Here is a 19309-nt window from a genome sequence, read left to right as displayed (position 1 = left end):
GCTAAGTCACAGGGGACAAGGCAGAATGAGGTTCGGTGGGGTGTGCCAGGTGCATGCTGATCAGCACCGGTGACAGCATGAAACTGATGTTCCAGGTGAGGGGTGTGGTCCTACAGGACAAAGGCAAGCTGTTGGAGGTGCCTCCAGCTTGGGGCTGTGGAATGGCAAGGGGTCTTGCCACTGGTCTGCCATCTTGGGAACCTGGGCAGCCTCCTGGGGAGGGAACTCATGTTGGCCCACCCTATGCCTCCCACACCCTCACATATAGCTAGGTGCATGCAGGAGCACCCAGCATGAGCAAATCTGTTCTCCAGTGGACCGTTGCTTGATCAATGGGCTGACTTCAGTCCTCCTGGAAGGCACAGCTGTTCCCCAAGAACTGAAAAGTGTGACCCACTTGGCAAAAGCATGGGATCGTCATATTTGGCAGGAACTGTGCATATACCCGGTGGCACACACTGGGATCTTTTATCTTTGGGGTCATTTGTCCAGCCCTCTACTTTGGCAGGTGGGGAGACAGAGAGGAGCCAGTTCTAGACCCAAGATAGAGCTGGCGATTGAGAAAGCCACATGTCACAACTGTATCTGCACCTCTGGTATATATCAGAGGACATTCTAAAGGAGCCTTAACATGCAAAAGGCTTCTGAGATTCCTTGCAGCAAGTGCTCCATTTTACAGATGAAGACACTAAAGGACAGGAAGTTAAAGTGACCAGGTTCTGTCACTTTTGCCTACCATAGCAAGGGACTCTTTCTTAGGTTGTTTTCCTGTTGTGGTTTTGCTACCTAGCTCGGTTTGGCCTGGGGTTAACTGTTCATCCTCCTGCCTCAACCTCCAGCACAGCTGGGATAGACAGTAAGTACTAGTCACCTCACCAGCTCTGCTTTCCTTTTGAATACAGAAGAGCAGGGTGCCTTCTCCACTCTTAAAGAACCTTCTGAAGGTCCAGCACGTCCTGCAGGAGCACCAACAGCTCCGGCCCCATTGGCCACCTCTTACTCTCTCTTTGTAGGAAGAACAAAACCCACAAAGCATCTCTCTGCCATTGAGCTCTCACAGGGGAAGCTCAGCCCTTAACCTCCAGTGTCTTGTCTTTTTCTTTTCTTTTCCCTCCCAAATCACAAAGATTCAACTGTTTCTGCCTCCTTAGCACTGAAATTAAAGACACACACACCATCACACCTGGCTTCTCCAGTCCATTCTTATTTAATCTTGAGAAACCTGAGCCAGGTTGTGTGGTGCATGCCTTTAATCTCAGCACTCAGGAGGCAGAGGCAGAGGCAGAGGCAGAGGCAGAGGCAGAGGCAGAGGCAGAGGCAGAGGCAGAGGCAGAGGCAGAGGCAGAGGCAGAGGCAGAGGCAGAGGCAGAGGCAGAGGCAGAGGCAGAGGCAGAGGCAGAGAGGCAGAGGCAGAGGCAGAGGCAGAGGCAGAGGCAGAGGCAGAGGCAGAGGCAGAGGCAGGCAGATCTCCGAGTTTGGGGGCTAGCCTGCCCTACAGAGCAAGTTCCAGGACAACCACAGCTACTCAGAGGAAACACTGTCGAAGAAAAAAAACAAAAAGAAAGAAGACAAACAACAACAACAACAACAACAACAACAAAAACCTGCTATAGACAAGATTGGGGGCAGCTATAGGCTCCCTGTTTTGCCCTGACTCAGTATCTAGGGGTTCCACCTGGACCCTTAAATAATGGGATGGCTCAACTCTCTCACTCCCAGAGAAGCTTAGCCCTACACAGTGATCACAGCCTTTTAACACTTAACCCTTTTGCCCGTGTCCTGTCCTTCCGGCCACCTTCCATACTGGTTCCTAACCCTGAGGAGAAAAGTTACCCATATGGACATCACTTCTGCAACCCCATTCCAGGGGAGAGGCAGCCCTCTGCCCATCTCCAACTTGAACTGATGCTCAGTGCCTATCCTGGGGTCTGGGGACTAGCCAGTTCCCAAGGAAGACAGTCATGGTTGTGACAGGGGTGCCCCCCTGTGCTTCCTATGGAACACCATTCCCCCCTGTGCCTCCTTTCCTGCTTCCCGCGGAGACTTGAGCCCAAAGGACCAAAGCAGAGAGCAAAGGAGAAGAGTGGAGAGGAGTCAGGAAAAGCATGGGAGATGACAGTGCTGTAGGCAGAAACACTGGGGCTCAGAATGGACCACAAACTAGGCACAGCCTCAAGCATAGGACGGGTTGAGTTTCTTCAAACCCAGGGCTCGTTGGACTTTGTAGCGTCTCAGAGTCCACTCTATTAATGGAGAACAGAAAAATGTGGAAAGAGGCAGAAAACAGGACCTAGGAGAAGTTAAGCAAAAAGACAAACTAAATAAAACTTTGCAGACACCCGATGGGTGTACGTGACCCTTTTCTACACAGGACAGTCCCATCGCTCACTATCACCTCTAAACGCAGCAGAAGACAGAAGCCTGAGATATAGCAGAAGACTCCAAGGCTAGACATAGGGAAGCACTTCCTGTGTTCATTAAGTCCCCTAGTAAGTAATGAAAAACTTAAATGTACATTTCAAAAACAAAAAACAAAAAACACACGTTTCTGGGAAGGCTTGGGAGTCTACCTAGGAGGTAATCCTTGAAGGTGAATTAAAATACCCTTGGGTTCTCAAACTGGCAAAAATTAATCTAGATTAAATCGGATTCTTAAACAGCAAAGCTGACCAGGTAACGCCAGAGAGCTGTCTTTGCCAGGGTACAGGGCACAGAGCCCCGTCCAGGCCTTAACCACACAGCCCAGGGGTGCCTAGTAACCAGACCCCATATTTTATTGGTTTCTCCTCCTTCCTTCTAGGGACTAAGATGAAGAGGTTGAGATCCCTTCCCAGGCAGTTTCCAGCTAGCAGAGACATTCTATTTTCCCTAAACCCAGGGCAGGTCTTGGCAGCGCCCTGCCTGTTTCCAGCCTTCCCGACTCAAGCCTGGGACAGCCCAGGAGAGGTTGGCCCACTCACCCGGTGGCTGCCTCTGTCCATGGTGTAAGAGGTTGCTTCTTCCAGGCTCAGCTGATGTCAAGAGGAAGATCCATGTTGGCTCCAGGTCCCCCAGCATGTGAGGAAAAGGAGGCTGAAGGCCAAGGGCCGGCCCCTAGCCGATGGGGCGGGGAAGTTGGTGGGATGTGTGAGGTAACTCAGATATAAACAACCTAGAACTTGCCAGACCTGTCCTTCAGCCCCATCCCAGTTACTCAGCTAATACCTGGGCTCTTGAAACTGCCACCACATGTGCTTCTGTGGAGCTTCTGTGTGTGGGGTCCCCCTCACCGCCCATCCCAGTGGGTTCCCGACGGACTCTGGAATCATGGGAAGCCCTCCGAATGGGTGCATCTGAGCCCTCCAGGAATGAGTACCCCTGTGTTTAAATCCCAAATCTGGGCAGGGGATGGACTTACTTTTCTGAAAACTCTTAACAACAACAAAAGAAATCAGATGGTTTTGAATCACCCATGTAATGAATTACCTCTATTGACGGCAATAAAATATTATAAACTATATCAAAGTCAATTAGTATAAAACGTGTACGCATCTGAGTGGAAACCGGTCTGGGGAATATTAGGCTGACTCATGACCTCTCCGATTCTGTGTTCCATCCTGATCATTAGAGGAAAAAGAAACAGAGAAGAGACACGTGTCCTAAACTAAAGTAGCTCTGTTCGGAACGGTGGAGACAGACGCTACCGGTGGACGTGGGAACGCTCCCTTTGTGATAAAGCCCCAGGGTTGCAGAAGCTCCGCTGAGAACCGTGGATCCCGAGATTGGGTTCGTGTTTCCCCCATGCATGAGTCTGCAGCCAAATACAACTTTCTGCTTTTATTTTTGCCTCCTTTGTGAGTCCATGGTTTGCGCGCAATCCTAGAAGCTCGACAAACCTAGGCACCTGGAGCTGCACTACCCGCACAGATGGGGCTGGGAGTGATGTCCAAACTCAGCAAACCAGTGGGGCAGTTCTGGCCCCCAGGCAGTGGGAACGAGGGAAGCGAGGCAGGAAGTGATGGGGTGGCCGAGAAGGCCGTGACAATTAGGAGCAGTGTCCAGGGGTAACCACTAGGGTGGAGTCTGAGACTGACTCCTGCCCTTTTACATAAACGGACATGGAAACTGCTCTGGTTTAGGGTGTTCTGGGAAATCTAAGACACAGAGGTTCATGGGAAAACTCCTGGAAGACCCAGGCAGAAAGCCAAGGAGGCTCTGACTTGGATGCGTTACTTCATTGGCTGCTCTTCCAGACACCAGAACTCAGCCTTGATTCACTTTCTCTGACTGTCCACACTCTGGACATCCAGGTCCGGGCACAGGCTGGCGTTGTGTACTGGATCTTCCTCCCCGCCTCTCCTAAGGAGTCCCCTCTGGGCACCAGTGAGCTACAGCGCATCCTTAGCATCCAGAGGCCAGCCCTGGAGGGCTGCAACAGTCTTCCAGGCAGGTCAGGTCAGGTCCCCAGCACCTCTGGGAGGAGCTCAGATAGGGGCTTCTGGGCAAGTCAGAGGGAAGAATTGGAGGCAAGGTCGATTTGGAAGTCTATGGGTGTGCCGTCTGGAAATCGGCGATGGCACGTAGCACGCAAGATCAGTCGACTCTGAATCAGTGTCAGCTTCTCCTTGGTTTCCTGTTCCAGAGTCCCTGCTAACCAGGTCATGTGGCCCTCAGCATCCCACAGAGTGGGTTCAGTAGGTGCAGAACGCTGATCCTCAGGCTCTTGGGGTGGAAGTAGCAGGCCATTGCAGGGGAGAACACAGTATGGTGCTCAGGGCACACTCAGGCATGTAAGACTTCTGAGGTGTTTTCCTCGTTTGAGAAGAAGGCTTTGGGCTCCCTGGACAAGACTCAGTCTTGAAACTGCCCTCGCTTTAACTTCCACACCTACCCCTAGCTGGGATCTGCTCTCTTCTAGTGCCTTTCTTCCAGGTTCTATGCCTTCCTACCTGGCTATCCAATCCCGTCTTCCTCTGACTGACCCTTTCCTCCCAGAGCTTCCAAGCTGCTTTCTGGAGAGGCGCTTGGCAGGCCTGCCTTCTCTCTCCCGGGGGAATCTCAGCGCATTTTCCCTCCCCAGATGGGGACCCTAAGCAATGATGGGGACCCTGGGCAATATCAAGCCCATCTTAACATGGGCATTCCTTTCTTCTGCTCATTTCCTTTTGGGTTAGAGGGAGGTCTTATGTAAAAACTGTGTTAGCCAGGCAAAGAGCTCATGGCTTCTGGCCTGAAAGAACCTCAGTGTGGTTGGAAACTGTGTTCCCAGCCCCAGTAGCTTCAAGGTTGCATCCAGGAACCTGGGACACAGCACTGTTTGCCACTCCATTCTCACCCTTCTCACCTTCTTGATTCCACTTTGGGTAAAGCCTCTCTCTGTGGAGCCTCACTCTGGAATCTCCTCCCCGGTTCCTCCCCGGGCCACCTGAGTACCCTCTCCTCTTTGCCCTCTTGTTCCACTTTTATTCCCCATCACCCAACACTAAGGGTTTTGCCAGGCTCGAGGGCAAGCAGGAGAGAGAGGAGACACTAAGCACACCCTAAGGGAGTGTCCACCAGGAGTTACCCCTGAGGCCCAGGACACCGTCCTCCCATTTGTTCCATGCCCAGCTGCAGTGAAGGGCAGGTGTCTCCTACCCCACTCCCCTGGGTGGGCAGCTATGATGCCAGTCCATTCTTCCCAGTCCCGGGCCTACAGCAGGTTGATACAGCTGCTGCTTGAGTTTAAAACCTAAAGACAAGTTGAGTTCTTTCTTCCTGCTTTGTCCTTAGCTCTGTAAGAGCATGAGCAAAGGAAGTAGGCTGTTTGGAATAAAAGGGTTCCCCCAAACCAAGATTTATCTTATTTTAATGTAATGCCTAAAACCCACCAACATTAATGTAGGAAGTCTATATCCGAACAAAATATCAAAAATTTAGGTAAAAATGGGATTAGGTTTCTGCCTAGATTTCACCATCTATTTTTCTTCCTTATAGGGTATAGGGGCCTCGGTTTCCCTGGTAACGGATCCGTATAGCTTTGCAAGCTCCCAACCTATAAGTTTTCAATGAAAGAGAAGCATCTAGAGCAACCCCCCCAAAAAACAACAAAAAGAAAAACAAACAAACAAACAAACAACAACAAAAACCCAGGGACCCGCATCGCATCTTAGGAAGGAAGAGTTCTCTTGGCACAGAGCCGACTAGGGAGCTGCTGGCTTCCTGGAAATATTGTTTCACTTCCAGCCTCCATGAACCTGCCTGGCTCAGAATCAGAACCTAGTGCCTGTCGGACTCTTGCTTTGGCTGCTATTGCTACAGACACACCCTGCGACTTTCCTATTCTTTTATACAAGGTCTCACCTTAGCCCAGACTAGCTTTGAACTAGATACATAGCCGAGAACGACCTTGAACTTCCAGTTCTCCTGCCTCTGTGTCCTAGGTGCTGGCATCACATTGCCATTTTCTTGTGGTGGCAGGGATTAAACCCAGGGCTGCATGCGTGGTAAGCAAATACCCTATGGATAAAGCCGTAGCCAGGGAAGCAGAGTCAGGAAGATTTTGAGTTGGACAACAGCCAGCTCCACATAGTGAGACTACAGTGTGTCCCTGACTAGCCTGGGATGTCAACTAAGAAAGACTCTGTCCCCAAAATAAAACAGCCACAAGGAAGCCAGGGGAAGTATGTGATTGATTTCTAATATAAGGAAAAAGTGAACACTCGTGTAAGGACTATGACAATCAAGATCTAGAATATTCTAACACTTCAAATGTTACCTCCCCACAGTTCCAGGCACAGTTCCCCACACCAACTTACCTCCTGTCTCCAGGCTAACTTTCCCTTTCCCAGAATCTCACCGAAATCTGCCTTATGATTAATGGTGGGCAGGACCACAGGTGGGCAGAGTGACAGTCTGGCCCTCAGACGGGGCTCAAGTAGAGGTTTCTGGGGCCTGGGGTTATTTTACAAGGTGATCAGTAGGTGGGGGGACTCCTCAGCCCCAGAGGTACAGCCCACATCAGTGCAGCCTAGTCCCCAGCTGCTTTCTTAGTCCTTCAAAGAAAGGCTCACAGGGCTCTATAATAACCCACCTCTGTGGTTTCCATTTTCAGTAGAAACTGGGCCTCTTGTTGGAGAATAGGAAAGGGGGGGGAGAAACACCCACAAGAAGAGACCAAAAAATGAATGTGACCAAAGGACCACCCAGTGACCCACTTTTCCAGCACATCTGTGGATCAGAGCGCCTGGAGCCCTCACCCCAAGGGCCAAATGTTTCTTTAGATTTTCCAGTTATTTTCCAGAATAACATGGGCAAAAACAAAGACCTCTTTTCTCCCTGTGCTGGCCCTATTTCCAAAGTACTGTCAGATCTCCTCAGTCAGAGGACATGAACTGTGAGGAACACCTTTTAGGACCCCAGCCCAGAGCACACACAGACCCTCTTGGAAAGGAAGCAACTTGTGGTGACAGGGACCCGCACACACATCCTTCAGGACATCCAGGCTAGAACAGCTGAGCCCTCTCTGGTGTTTCAGTGATCGTCCAGCACAGAGGCTTCATGAACTGAGTCCAGATGGCTCCGGGGAGTGGAAAATACCATGGTCACATCTGGGCAGAGGCCTGACTGTGTAGGTGCCACCTCTTTCCAAACAAAAGCATGACACAGCTGCCCATATGATTCACTAGAATGTCCCTGGGTCCTAGTCACTCTACGGGAACACAAGGCAGAAGTCAAATCCTACTTCCCCATAGTAGCCCTTCTCAAGTTTGACAGCGGCAGAAGTTTGGTGACCCTTGGAGTGGGTCGCCTTTCCCAAATGAACACATTCAGTCCTTTCCTCTGCTCCCAAACTGTGGCGGTGTCAAGACCGTCCAGTTCTGTGTGGTTCTCTACAGTCACAGTCTTCTGAGGTGGAGCCCCGAAGTCAAACTTACACAGGATCCCCTGACTCTAGATAAAACTCACCAGTTGTTCTCACAGACTCCCGGAAGGGCTACTACTCACTTCCCCAGAGAAACAAAGCAGTACTGGACAGAACAGAGGGACTGACAGTCAGGTGGGGCTTTGCCCAGCTGTCGTGAACTGCTGACCTCCTGGTGCAACTGTCACCCAGCAAAGAGGCGAGGAAGCCGTCTGTGCTGTGACTGCCAGAAACACACATTCAGATGGGAGCATCTTTAGCTTCCGGTTGATCCATCTGAACATTTTCTGGAGAAGGAAGTAAAAGTCCAAAAGCTATGAGGACAGCAAGGTGAACTGAAACCTTCCACTGGCCAGAAGGAGCGTGATAACCCTGGGAGGAACATTCAGAGCAGACAAGACCAGATGGTACCGAATCATGTGCCCCACAAGGCCATGGGCCTACCTATGCATGCATGAGGTCACCAGTGTCTGGGATCCTGAGTTTTCTGTTTTGGATGGTTTGCACATGTCTAGTAAGCTACTAGGAACAGATACATGCACTTTGCCCATGTATCCTGAGGAGAATTTTATACAAAGCTTTCAGTCTGCCTATGTTTTGACTGCAACCCATCAGGTGAGGTCAGGTGTGGAATTCCAGGTAAGCTGGTATCTTAGTACTCAGAGCATTTCTGATTTTAGAGTACTTTGGATTAGGGATGTTCCACTGTGGCTCTGTGTCCTTGGTCAAGGCACGGCTTAGCATTTCAGAACCTCAGTTTTCCCATCTATAACATGAAGATAACAATTCCTCACAAATGGGGTACAGATGTCCAGTCAGCAAAATCACTTGCAATACACAATTTGACATGGGATCTGGTAGACAATGTTCAAGAGTAAATAGTAGCTATCATAATATATATGCATACACACACACACACACACACACACACACACACACACACACGCCCATAGGAGGCTGAATCTCAAACCCAGATAATGTTTTGCTGAATATCTGGTGGAGAAAGCTTTGGGCCAGGCTTTGGAACTGGGCTTTTGTGGTGTCTCCAGTTACCTCTTAGCAGTGTGATCTCTTCTCCAGTGGCCTCTGGACATCTCTTTTCTCATCTCCCTCCCCCCCATCCCCGGAGAAAACAGATGTCTCTAGCTAGGGAGATTGTAAGAGAAGAGAATAAAAAAGCAAGTGAGCAAGCAGCTATGGAGATGGCTCAGTGTGTAAAGCGCTCGCCATGCAAGCTTGAGGTCTTGAGTTCAGATCCCCAGCACCCATCAAAGAGCTGGACAAGGTGAAATGCACCTACCACCAGGGAGGCAGAGAGGGAGGATTTCTGGGGCAAGTGTAGCTGTATTAATGTTTTCCGGGTTCAGTGACAGAAAATAAGGGGGAGAGCAACTAAGAAAGACACTATGACCTTTGGCTCCCACATGTGTATGCAAACACTTGCATGTCACACACACACACACATACACACACACACATACACACACACACACACACACACACACACACACACACACTCCCCAAAGTAACTGAGTGGGTTGGAGGTTCCCACCAAAGAAAGAGCTATGAGGCAGAGAATCTGAAAGGGAGAAACTGAAGTCAGGGTAAGGCAACACATGTACCCAAGGACTGGCCAGAAACAGGGACAGAAAGGTAACCAGGAGTCAGAGAAAAATAAAATAAAAGCTCTTTGTGCTATAGATAGAAGTTAGAGGGGAGAGGTTGTACGGCTATGCATTTTCCATGGCTCACATTTGCAAGGCCCTGGGCACATGTCGCTGTGTCTTCATTGCATATGGCTTGGATTACCCAACCCATTTTGAAACAAGGAAGCAAGGATTCTAAGAAATAGTTTCCAGTGTCAACAGCTTGTAAAAGATGGGGCTGAATCTCTAACCTGGTGTGCCTCTTCACCTGTCCTCTCCTGAATCAGAGCGATACAATAGGCCATTGTATTTTCAGATTTTCCCTTAATGTCCACTGTTTGGACATTAACATCTTTCCACGTTAAATCTGTGCATACTCATTCAAAGCTTTACCTGCACTCTTCACAGCTAGCATGCCTGAGAAGGAATATTCACGTCTCATGTCCGTCAATGCCCTTCTTTTCCTGGGTTTGTGTCTCAGCTGCTCCAGATGTGTTTTTATCAGAGCAGGTGGTAAGTGTGTGAAGTCATCGAAGGTGACTTTCAGCAGGCCTCCAGATTAATCACGTTGTGTCACCCAAAACAGACAGTTCCCTTGTTGTTACCATAAAAGAAAAGCACTATGCATTTTAAATGATTAAAAATCGGATATAAAATTAACCAGACTTTGAAACTAGTTACCACAAGACACGTCTAGATATCTGAGCATGTGTCCATGTAATATCACCCCTCACAGGTTGTTCAGAGTTTAGAGTCTTTTGTTTTTTCTTTCCCAAAGGACTTCTCTACACATAGACACAGTTAATAAAGTCAAAGTTGGATGGTTAACCTGAGTTTACATTCTTACCCTGCCATTTTGGAGAAGCCTGTGAAATCAGCCGTTTTTTACTTGACTTAATCCAACTCTAACTGGGAGGAAGAATTGGTGATATTTGCTGGGTGAGGCCCACAGGCTGACACCGAAAGGATGCTGTCTCTAACAAGGCACAAGGGTCTCCAGCTTGATGCTATGATTCTGAATATCACATTGCAAAGTGCTCTTTCCTTCCTAATCTTGTCGGACCCTTCAAATAACCCCTGGATGGACAGGACAGGAGACATTTTCCCTCCTACCCAGGGGAGACCAACATCTTGCTCTCAGGGCCACTGGCTTGGCTGAGCCTGCCTGTGGCCCATGTGTCTGTGACCCCACCAAGTGATCTTAGAAGTCTGTTAATAACTGTGCTGCTTCCCTTGAACCTGTCTCTGTTTCCATCCAATGGGACTTTGCTGGGGAAGTACACCATGGCCTTGGTTCAGCCCTGAGGTGGCCACTTCCTAGAAGTGCAGTCTGGGCCAATAAGTCAGCTTGAATCCTATCAACAGTGATCCTACAGAGGTCAGTCTGCTCTGCCTGGAGGTCACAGGATGGCATGAGCTGGCCCAGGTGGATCTCTGAAGCATGGGTAGGATATGGGATGTTTTCACTGTCAGTTTTAACTCCGGCAAACCATTCTTCCTATAATATCTTTACCCAGTGCTTTTCAGTTCGAAAACTCTTCAGTCTTACTCTACCCAAGAGGGGTTGTGATGTTCACAGTAGCTTCTGATAGAGTCTCTTAGTAATGTAAGTGTCAAATGGGAGAAACATTGCACAGGGCACCCAGCTGAATCCCAGAATCCTTCCTCCAACACACCAAGAACCCATTGTCTCAGGAGCACTCACTAGTTGGCTGAACGCAAGTCGTACATTCTAACTCTGACAGCCCTGGGTTGAGTCAAAATAAGGGACTGGAAGCCATGACCCATCGGCAGAGCTTGGGTCGTGTTATTGAGATAGGCTTCCTTCTCTTAAACGTCTTGTTCCATGTATTTCTTTACTGGGACTATGGGATGTGCCACAGCATGCATGTGGGGGTCAGAGGACAACTTGTAGGAGTTGGTCCTCTTCTTCCCTCATGTGGGTTTCAGGGGTCAAACTCAGGTCATCGGGTTTGGAGGCAAGCACCTTGACCTGCGAGCTAGCTCATTGGCACCCATTGATTTTCTGATAGCAAACCAGAGGGCTCGTACTCAATCCCCAAATCTCACTCTTTTTTGTATATTAGACCACAGCTGTTGGCCGTGTGCCTTCCTGTTTCAGGAGTTGCTGGAGCACAATAACAAGGCAGGGGCAGCTTTCTCTGTCTGGCCTCATGGACTTCCTTGTAAGCCAGAAGACTCCTTGCCCTGGCCATTGTTGAACTTTGCTACCAAAAGTCAACAGCCAATACCATTGGGCCCACTTTTTTTTAAAGACAGGGTTTCTCAGTGTAGCCTTGGCTGTCCTGGAACTCACTCTGTAGGCCAGACTGACTTCAAACTCAGAGATGCACCTGCCTCTGCCTACCAAGTACTGGGATCAAAGGCATGTATGTGTCACCACTGCACAACTCTCTTAACTGCAAAAAGATGCTATATTTGTACCCATTTTACAGATGAGGAAGCAACTGTGGTTCACAAGATTGTATAGTCAGTAGATACCAGAAAAAGGATTTTTGAAAAACCCTGTTTAACTCAGCTGCTGACCTTCGTGAGCTGAGTTCTTGCTAAGCATCTCAGGTTGCCCTTAAATTCAAGCTCATCTTAGAACCTCAGTATGCACCATTCTACCAGCTACTTGGATTTATGAAACTATTAATGCCTCTTTGTGCCTCTTTATATACATCAGATTCAAATGTGGTGGAAGTTACTAGTCACTCTTTTCCCAGAGTTCAGGAAGTTTTGAATAGCCCCACCATAACAAATTAAAAAACAAACCACAGCAACAACAACCAAACCAAACCAAACCAAACCAAAAAAACAAAACAAAACAAAACAAAACAAAAACAAAACAAAAAAAAACTTCTGAATACCTTATGTTAGAAATCAAGTTACATTATTTACAAAATTACTATGTAAATCTCAGGCTCTGGCTCTCTTCTTCTTTCCCTTCTTCCCATCCCCTTCCCTCCCTCTTCCCATCTCTCTTTCCTCTCCCCTTCCTTCCTTTCTATCTTGCTATATGAAACATATAAGATCTCACTAAGTAGCCCAGGCTGGGCTTGAACTCTTGATCCCGCTGCCTCAGCCTTCCCTCTGCTAAGATAACCAACATGTCATCATGATTGACTTTAGCAGTTCTTGCTTAAGATTTTTCTCAATAGTTTTGGATGCAAACCCTCTTCAACATACCAAGATAAGCTAAAAAGATACTGTACACTGTTATCAAGCTGGCTTCATAAGTGTATTTTACCCCATTCAGAATGTACTAGTTTATATGAATTTATTTAACGTTTTAAAAAATGCAGTTAATAATCCTAGGAAGCCTGGCTTTCCTATCAACCATAATATTCGATGATTAACTGATAGCAATTCTTTTACTTCCCCCTTACAATGTCTAGCAAAAAGCTAAGCAAACAGTTAGTCAATCAACAAGTCTTTATTGAATCTCTACTATGCACCAAACAGGAGTTGCTTCATATCTAAATTGCTCCTAGCAGGCTCCCATCACAAAGAAAAATTGCTGGGTCCTCCCACAAAATAGCACCAGCGGATGAGTCATGGCTCTGCCTTCTTCAGATGGTTCCTGCATCACTTGGACATTCCCTAAGCCAGTCAGAGCTCGACTCTTCAGGATCATAAAACTATGGCGTAGGCAGTGGTTGACTGATGCTTCGATGTCTGAATCAGGCAGAGCAGGATTTGAATACAGGCTCCACTGCATGGAAATTTTGTGATGTATGGCAAATAATTGATTGACTCTTCTGAACTTGGGTAGCCCGCACCAAATCAACAGGTCTCAGCACGGAGTTCAAAGCCTCCGGGCTAACGTAAGCTTAAACCAGTGAGCTGTCCTCAGCCCTCCCCACCTGGAACTACCTGTTCCTACAAGCTGCAGGCTCCCGTTGGAGGGCAGGGGCTGAAAAAGGGCAGAGAACTCTCCTGTTTGCCAATCCCCCTCACCTCTGGCTCTCAGTGCTATGTGCCCTGGCTCTCCACTCTTCCCAGGGCCTGGACGAGCCAGTTCTCCCAGACTGCTCTAAGGCTGGTGTGATGCCATGTGGTCCGAGTCATCAGCCCCAAGTTCTGTTTAATTACCCCAGTATAGATCACACACACACACACACACACACACACACACACACACACACACACACACAGAGAGAGAGAGAGAGAGAGAGAGAGAGAGAGAGAGAGAGAGAGAGAGAGGCTAGTGGTGTAATTATGAGGGGTGGGTGAGTCCAGCTGACAGGAGAATGCTTCACTGTGGTGGACTGTGGGGATAGGTCACCAAGGGCTCTCCTGTGTGTGACCACCATGAGTCCCATGAGATCTCTTTTTTTTTTTTTGGTTCTTTTTTTCGGAGCTGGGGACCGAACCCAGGGCCTTGCGCTTCCTAGGTAAGCGCTCTACCACTGAGCTAAATCCCCAGCCCCCCATGAGATCTCTTGTTGCATTCACAAACCGGATGTGGGAAGAGGGCACAGCCTGCAGGAGCTGTGTGCTCTCAGCTGTAGATTTCCAAGCTTAGTGACCAGGTCCTGGAACTCAACCCTCCAGGTTTGTCCACCTAAGATAAGAGTCAGGAGGCAATCAAAAGGAACAGATTCAACCAGTGTAACCCAAGCACAGTAACTCCAACCAGTAACCCCAGCAGTAAGGAAATAGAGGCAGGAAGAATCATCAGGAGTTTGAGACCAGCCTGGGTTATGGTATGAAAATTTGTCACAAACAAACAAACAAACAAACAAACAAACAAACGGGGAGCAGAGGAAGAGATTGGTATATTCATTCCATAAAATGTTTTTAACTACTAACCTTGTTGAGAGAGAACTCATGTATGGTGTGAGTCAGTTGCAAAGTATATAATCAAATGGTTTTTATGTCTACAACATTATGCACAATTAAACCGTTATCATAACTAATTTCATTTTCATCCCCTCCCCCTCCAAGAGCTTCTCATTAGTGGTCAGACCCTGTTTTACTCCAGTGTCCCTCCCACAACCATAAGTAACATCTACTTTCTGCATATATAGGTATGTCCAGCCTGCACATTTCTTATGAGCAAAACTATAGAATAATAGAATATTTGCTCTCATATTCATGTGTCAGCATTTTATTCTGTGTGTGCATGTGTGTGTGTGCGTGTGTGTGTGTGTGTGTGTGTGTGTGTGTGTGTACACTCAAGAACATATTCATGGATGTGGAGAGCCAAGGTCAGTATTAGAGAACTTTTCTCTTCACTTTAATTTTAATTTGGGGCTGGGGGAGATGGGGTGGGCAGCTCATGGATTTCCGCTGAAACTGGCCATTGAGCTTCAGGGGTCTGGGGGGTCTCCTCTCCTGACAAAACTGGGTTTACAGTCATGAACCACTTTGCCCAGCTTTTGATGCAGGTTCTGGGAAGCCCAACTCAGGTTCTCACCTTTGGGCCCTAGGCGTCCTTACCGCTGAGTCATCTCCACTTTGTTACTGTGGAATAATACCCACTTGGAGGTCATGCTCCGTTTAATTTGTCCATTTATCACACACTGATCATTTGGGTGGCTTTCACTTCGGAGCAGTCTCGAATACGGGTGCCATGAACATCTGCCTGTGGTGTATGCTTCCAAGTCCTGAGGTGTAGACACCTAGGAGCGAACTTTCTGAGCTGTATGGTAACTGTGTGCACATGCTTGACTTTTTTTTTAAAGGGTACAGCTTTTATTTGATGCAACAGCAAATAAAAGGAGGAAACACATCAACTTTGGCTCTAGGGGAAGCTTCCACAGGCTCTTTGAAGCCCAGTGATATTTTTTTTTTTTGGTTCTTTTTTTCGGAGCTGGGGATCGAACCCAGGGCCTTGCGCTTCCTAGGCAAGCGCTCTACCACTGAGCTAAATCCCCAACCCCCAGTGATATTTTAAAATATCTCTTTATCCTATTCTTAAATATTCAGAACCACTTTCCTGAGGGACATCAGGGGCCTCTCTGTTCTGCCCCTAGGAAATTCTAACTCAGGGCTGAGGGGAGCTGCATCCACTGGTTTGTTTGTTTCTTTATTTCTTCTTGGGTCATTTCGAACATGCCTGTCATGAACTTTAACCCTTTCATTCCCATCAGCTTGCCTCATGCTCCTCTACTCCATCAAAACTTTCCGGACAAATCCCCTCCTGCTTTTCCCCCCACAAATAATTTTGAAGTCCCACATGCCAGACCTGATCTAGGTGCTGGGATTCTGAGTAAGTCAGGAAACAAACAAACAACAACAAAACTCTTCTAAGTTCTGAGTAACTTTGGCCATCCAAACATAAGGCCCTTCCCCCTCACAGTTAAGGACATAGAGGACTCCGTCCGATAAGGGATCCATATTCTTAGAAGAAACTCAAATCTTCACAAGGAAAAGAGGAAGAGTTAGGAAGGAAACACCTCCATGTCACATTGGGATAAATAAAAACACATACATACATACATACATACATACATACATACATACCATACATTAAGTACATAACACATACATACATGCATGCATGCATAATACATACATACACACACACACACACACACACACACACACACACATACATACATGCATTTGATAAACCAGAACAGAGGAGGGAATCAGTTTTGAACGAGGCAGTCTAGAAAGGTCTCAGGAAGAGGGAAGGAGACAGACTGCAAACAAGTGGAGGGACTGGCTTCTTAGCAGAAGGAAGAACTCAGGCACTGAGGAAGAAAAAGAGAAAGACAGGAGCATAGAGCATGTGAGGTCTCATGTGTTGGAAAGACATCCTTTGTTCCATTAAAGTACCTTTGCCATTTTTGTCAAGCATGAACTGTCTGAACCAGGGTTAGAGTTTCTTGGGTTTGGGAGCCTTAGGACAATCTGGAACATTCTTCCATGTTCAGAGTTTATTCCTCACCAGCACTGAGATGGTTTAGAAATCTTGTTGAATCCTATAGTGTAGGAGTAGAGGCCTGGTGTTGCCTAGAGTTGCTGTATGTATGTATATATATATGCCTATGTATGTATGTATGTATGTATGTATGTATGTATGTATGTATGTATATGCCTATGTCCATGTCTATGGCTACGTCTATGTGTGTATATGTGTATGTGTGTATGTATTTGTGGGTGTGGGTGTGCAAACATGCTGTATGCATTCGGGTGCTCACAAAAGCCAGAAAACAGTGTGAGGTCCCCTGAAGCTGGAGTTGTGGGAGGCTCACCAACCCACAGAACTGTTTTGTTAGTCCGTTGTGCTACTTACACTTCACTATCCCCTTGATATGGGGCTGGGAATCAGATACTCCGGATGAGCAGCAGCACTCTTAACCACTGAGACATCTCTCTAGGCTATGCACGATCACAGACACCACCCCAAATGTTTCTCTTGCGAGGTGTCAGAGGGGCTGTCAGTGGATGCCCTAGTCAGAGGTGGGACAGAGGGAGAGACATTACTGACAGAACTGCGCCTAGAGAACACTGATGGAAGGAGTCAGAGTTAGGCATATCAGCAACCCTAGACAGAAAGATCAAATGAGAAGCAAAGAAGAAAAAGGGGAAAAGAGCAGAGAAGTCTATGTTGTGTCACCCATAGAAACAACAGCTCAGCCCAGGCCTGGAACCGAGCAGTAAATGAACTAGGATTCTGTACATGACAGTGCCACAAAGCACTTCGATTACGTAGAACAATGGTTCCTAGTCCCAGCCTCACAGAACATCACCTGGCAACATTCAATAACTCGATGATAGCCAGGCCTGGTGGTACAACACTTAGGAGGCTAAGGCAGGAGGATCTCAAGTTTGGGGCTAACCTGGGCTACATAGTGAGTTTCAGACCAGCTTGAATTACAGAGACCGGTCTCAAAAATAAATAAATAAATAAATAAATAAATAAATAAATAAATAAATAAATAGAACTCACCAGAAGATAGGGCTTTTAATGCTAACACTGAGAAAGTCCCAGGAACTGGGACAAGTTGTTTATCTCATATAGAATGCTTGGTGTCTTTTCCCATTTAAGATGGCGGAATGGGTGAACAGGGAGTTGTAGACCACCAGTTGAGTGTTTGGCTGTCAAATCCTTAGTACGTAGACATTTTCTGTCTAGCTTCCCTCTGGACAGGACATCTTCAAAGATCAGCTATAAGGTGGTTGGCCAATTTGCTCCTCCAGAGACATATATCAGTGTGGCGGCAGGTGGGCTCCATTGAGGTCATATACGGCTTGGCACAGACATCTGTTTCTATAGTTTCCGAGGTCTGTGGGCTGAAAGGGACCCCTTTCTTATCTAAATCTTCCTACAACAGACCTTCATGTGGAGCACTTAACGAAGCCTTAATTTCATACTTCACAGTATGTGATAATTCGAGATAGCTCAGATCATCTCTAATTATAAAGCCAAGGATGACCAGGAACTTGTGGTCTTCCTGCCTTCGCCTCCTGAGCGCTGGGAGTACAGTTATGGACCACCGTGTCCGTTGTATGTGATAATCCGATGGCTGGTGGGAAGATTTTTAAGCTCAGTAAGGACAGAGGCCAGGTCTACTTTAGTTCTCTTTATTGCATCTCATTATCGGTTTTAATAGTAAAGCAAGTGACGTAAAGAAAAGTAAATGCCTGACCAGAGAATGAATGAATGGATGAATGAATGAATGAAATGTCCTTGCATGGAAGAATAAATGAATATTATTACTTATTACTGATTTTTTTTGTCTTACAAACTTTATTAGACTTGAGAAGAGGAGAACAAGCAGCTCCTGTCTCTTGTGTCCTCTATGGTTTGCCATTGTCATTGATCATTGATGGGACGGGTCACATGGTCAGGGGAGGCCGGAAAGGCCTTCATCTTGGGCCTGGCACTGAGACGGGTCACATAGGCAGAGAGAGGGAGGAGGTTGTCTAGGCAGCCAGGGGCCAGGACTCGGTGGAGCTGTAGCATATCTAGCAAATTATAATCGACCAAGGAGATCTGTGCACCCATGATAAAGGCTTTGCCTCCCTGGTTCTGGGTCAGCAGGGCCTCAAAGGGCTTCAGATTCCTAGGCAGGGCCTTCACATAGTCATCCTTACCACTCTCATCCTTGGTGGAGACGAGGGTGACATATTTGCAGCAAAGGTCCTCCACCCCATCATTCACCATACCCACCAGGGTGGCCTCCTTCTGGTCTTCCCCGTAAAGCCCCAAAGATAGGCCCAGGTGCCTCAAGATGGCATCAGATTAGTAAAGGGTGAGGTTTCCATCCTCAGACCTGGGAAGCTGCCCCTACAGACAAGTGGGCATGTGCAAGCCTTGCATCTGAGTATCTTTGGTAACCACCTCCTCCTTCCAGCTCTGGCCCTGGTCAGTCAGCAGCGTGCACATGGCTTCACACCACCCTCACCTCGAACTGGGGAGTAGACAATGGGGTACAGTGGCATGGCTGCTCTTAGCATTCCTTCTAGGCTCCGCCCAGCATTACTGGCAACAGCCAGGTAGGCCTGGCTTGCTATGAACCCCTCTTTGCTCTCTCTGCCCCTTCTCTCTCTCTGACTCTCTCCTCTCCCTGACCCTTTCTCCCTCTCTCCTCTTCCCCCTCTCTCTCCACATGTTCCTGGCTGTCGTCTCTCCCCTCCTGCCTCTGTCTTTCTGTCTCCCTTCCCAATCCCTTTCCCATGCCATAAACTCTACACTATACCTGTCACCCATCGTTGTCGTATGGCTGGTACCTCAAGGGAACGGATGTCTCAGCATGGGCCTGCTGAGGCCCCCTCCCACTGCACATACCCAGTTCTATCAAACATATCCTGGTGCCCT

General features: G+C 47.8%; 1 protein-coding gene and 1 pseudogene across 2 annotated transcripts in view; both read right to left on the bottom strand.

The window, feature by feature from the left end:
* Positions 1 to 3431, bottom strand: part of Tmprss13 (transmembrane serine protease 13) — a 28605-nt gene extending 25174 nt beyond the window's left edge. The window contains exons 1-2 of one of the 2 annotated variants that reach the window (XM_063265112.1): positions 3398 to 3431; positions 2961 to 3093 (exon numbers count right to left, since the gene is read on the bottom strand). In XM_063265112.1, coding sequence (XP_063121182.1) covers positions 2961 to 2981 — 21 coding nt within the window. In that variant the 5' untranslated portion in view covers positions 2982 to 3093; positions 3398 to 3431. Of the gene's footprint in view, positions 1 to 2960; positions 3094 to 3397 lie in introns of those variants that run through there. The other variant, NM_001127528.2, reaches the window with a different exon arrangement.
* Positions 3432 to 18018: 14587 nt separating this feature from the next.
* Positions 18019 to 18933, bottom strand: Gstp1-ps4 (glutathione S-transferase pi 1, pseudogene 4; annotated as a pseudogene).
* Between the last annotated feature and the right edge of the window lie 376 nt (positions 18934 to 19309).

The sequence above is a fragment of the Rattus norvegicus genome, chromosome 8 (genome assembly GCF_036323735.1).
Source record: "Rattus norvegicus strain BN/NHsdMcwi chromosome 8, GRCr8, whole genome shotgun sequence".
Lineage (NCBI taxonomy): Eukaryota > Metazoa > Chordata > Mammalia > Rodentia > Muridae > Rattus > Rattus norvegicus.
Note: the sequence above shows the minus strand (reverse complement) of the source record. Positions and strands in the feature narration are given on the sequence as shown.